This window comes from Salpingoeca rosetta (genome assembly GCF_000188695.1).
Source record: "Salpingoeca rosetta unplaced genomic scaffold supercont1.3, whole genome shotgun sequence".
NCBI classification, from domain to species: domain Eukaryota; class Choanoflagellata; order Craspedida; family Salpingoecidae; genus Salpingoeca; species Salpingoeca rosetta.
The window spans coordinates 245092-247591 of NW_004754931.1; the positions used below are offsets into that span (position 1 = coordinate 245092).

The 2500-nt window shown below is 55.0% G+C and overlaps 1 protein-coding gene across 1 annotated transcript in view; it reads left to right on the forward strand.

The window, feature by feature from the left end:
• PTSG_01617 (uncharacterized protein) overlaps window positions 1-2500 on the forward strand; it is a gene marked incomplete at its 3' end in the record, with an annotated part of 6737 nt that overhangs the window by 2727 nt on the left and 1510 nt on the right. Inside the window, exons 8-14 of the mRNA XM_004997540.1 lie at window positions 231-309; window positions 541-640; window positions 858-974; window positions 1250-1331; window positions 1585-1647; window positions 1830-2006; window positions 2266-2337. Coding sequence (XP_004997597.1) covers window positions 231-309; window positions 541-640; window positions 858-974; window positions 1250-1331; window positions 1585-1647; window positions 1830-2006; window positions 2266-2337 — 690 coding nt within the window. The remainder of the gene's footprint in view (window positions 1-230; window positions 310-540; window positions 641-857; window positions 975-1249; window positions 1332-1584; window positions 1648-1829; window positions 2007-2265; window positions 2338-2500) is intronic.

Below are 2500 nucleotides of genomic sequence, written 5' to 3' on the forward strand. Positions count from 1 at the left end.
ACACATACACACACGCACACACACACACACACACACACACACACACACACACACACACCCTGCTGGCCACTTTCATTTCTCTCTCATTGACACACACACACACACACACACACTCTCTCTCTCACTCACTCACACACACACTCTCTTTCTCCACTTCGATTCCCTTTCCACTGCATCACCTCCCACATTGCATCGACACCCCCCTCTCTTGTTCTTTGCCATGAAATCAGGCTGTAGATGCGCAGCGCTGCCTCTCTGTTTCGGACGCCAGCGGCCCGTGTTCTCTCCTCGGTGACAAGCGCCCTGTCGGTACGCACTTGGTCATGTGCACATTGCGACTTGTCCGTGTTTGGGTGTGTGTGTTTGAACTTTTGTGACACTGTGTTTGTGTGTTGTGTTTTGTGTTGATTGGCTGTTTTGTTTCGCTGCCGTGATCCTGAAGTTGTTGGTGGCACATCACCTTGACGTCAACAATCTCAACTCGTACAACCGCCCCTCTCACTGTCACCAACACCATCTTCCTCATCCCAACACCATCAGACATACCTCGCAAGCTGCTGTTCAAGCTGAAACCACTCAAGGACGAAATCTGGTTTGTCGAATTCTCTCCGACTGGCCAGTACCTTGCTGCAGCGGGCAGGTGAGCAGCGTGCACATGTTGTGCCCTGTTTGCCTGTATGTATTCTGGTCGACTGGTAATTTGACTGCATGCATGCATGCATGTGCATGTTTGCTTGTCATGTTTGCTTGTCATGTTTCAAAACCACCCAACGACTGGCACCCACACGCTCTCTTGTACCCCCCCCCCCACTCTTGCGCTCGCTCTCGTACACCCTGTCCACATTTCCCATAACCAGATCCAAGTCTGTGTCTGTGTTTGATACGCTGAAACGTTTCAAACGCGTGGCCAAGATCCGCTGTCCTTCCCCCGTCGCCTCCATTTCATGGGCACCAGATGGCCAGAACATTGCAATGTAAGCCAATGCAGTTGTGTGCGTGTGCGTGCGCGCGCGCGTGTGTGTCTGTGTGTGTGTGTGTGCGTGCAGTTGTGTGTGTGTGTGTGTGTGCGTGCGTGCGTGCGTGCGTGCGTGCGTGCGTGCGTGCGTGCGTGCGTGTGTGTGTGTGTGCGTGCGTGTGTGCGTGCGTGTGTTGTGTGTGTGCTCTTTATCGTTGGTCGATGACGACATGAGCATGCTCACCATGACCATCAATCACTGTTACCACTGCCATCACTGCATGACTGCTCCAGCGGCCATGAGGATGCACGATCAATTCAGATCTACAACATGGACACGCGCGAAGTGTCGCAGACATGGTCCCACCACTCCGCGGTGTGTGTGAGTGAGTGAGTGAGCGGGAGTGAGTGAGTGAGTGTGTGAGTGAGTGTGTGTGTGCGTGTGCGTGTTCATGTGCCATCCCATTGCGTGATGTGGCCATTTGCAGTGTGTCCCTCTCCACCCCGTTCCCCCTACTGCCATACTCAGCACCTCTTGTGCGCTTGCTCGTGTCCTCACACCACTCCCAATCACCACTACCCGCATCGAAACATTCCCCCTGCCACGATGATGCTCCGCCACGTTCCAGGGCCCGTGCGTGTGTGCATTTGGACCCACCAACGCCTTTGCGTCCTGCAGCAGTGCAGACGGGGTATGTGTGTGTGTGTGTGTGTCTGTATGTTCGTGCGTGCGTGTAAGCGGCTGCTAATGTGTGTCTGACAGCCACGTCTCATGCTCATCGCTACCGCCAACAAGACCGCCAAGACCACCAGCACACACACACCAATAACGGCAACACCAGTGACGCCAATCCCTGTCCTGCTTTGCGTGCAGCGCGTGCTGTACTTTGCGTCGAAGGAAGCATTGCAGTCCCCAACACACACGTGGCGCGAACTCCGGGGCATCCAGCTCGTGTTTTCACCAGACGAGACAAAGCTGATTGTTGCTGCGCACGACAAACGCATTCACATCTTCAACCTCTCCACATTTGAAGAGGAGGCTTCCATCTCCGTACGTGCCCACACAGCGCTCTGTCGTCGAAATGTGTGTGTGTGTGTGCGTGCGTGCAAGTGTGTGCGTGCAAGTGTGTGCGTGCGCGTGTGTGCGTGCGTGCAAGTGTGCGTGCAAGTGTGTGCGTGCGCGTGTGTGCGTGCAAGAGTGTGCGTGCAAGAGTGTGCCTCATCGTTTGTGCGCGTGCAAGTGAATGCCTCACCACCACCACCGACCACTCCGCACCACCCGCGTTCAATTCTGCGCCCAATTATCCCAGACAAAAGGCGCCATCATGTCGCTCAAGCTCTCGGGCGATGGGAAATTCCTCCTCGTCAGCACAAAGCCGGCGGTGAGTGATGAACGCGGAATGATGAAGGAAAGGGGGGTGGGGCGGGTGAACGCAAGTCGTGCAACAACACACATAGACACACACACATAGACACACGCACACACACGCGTACACAGACACACACGCACACAGACACACACACATGCACAGACACACAACATCT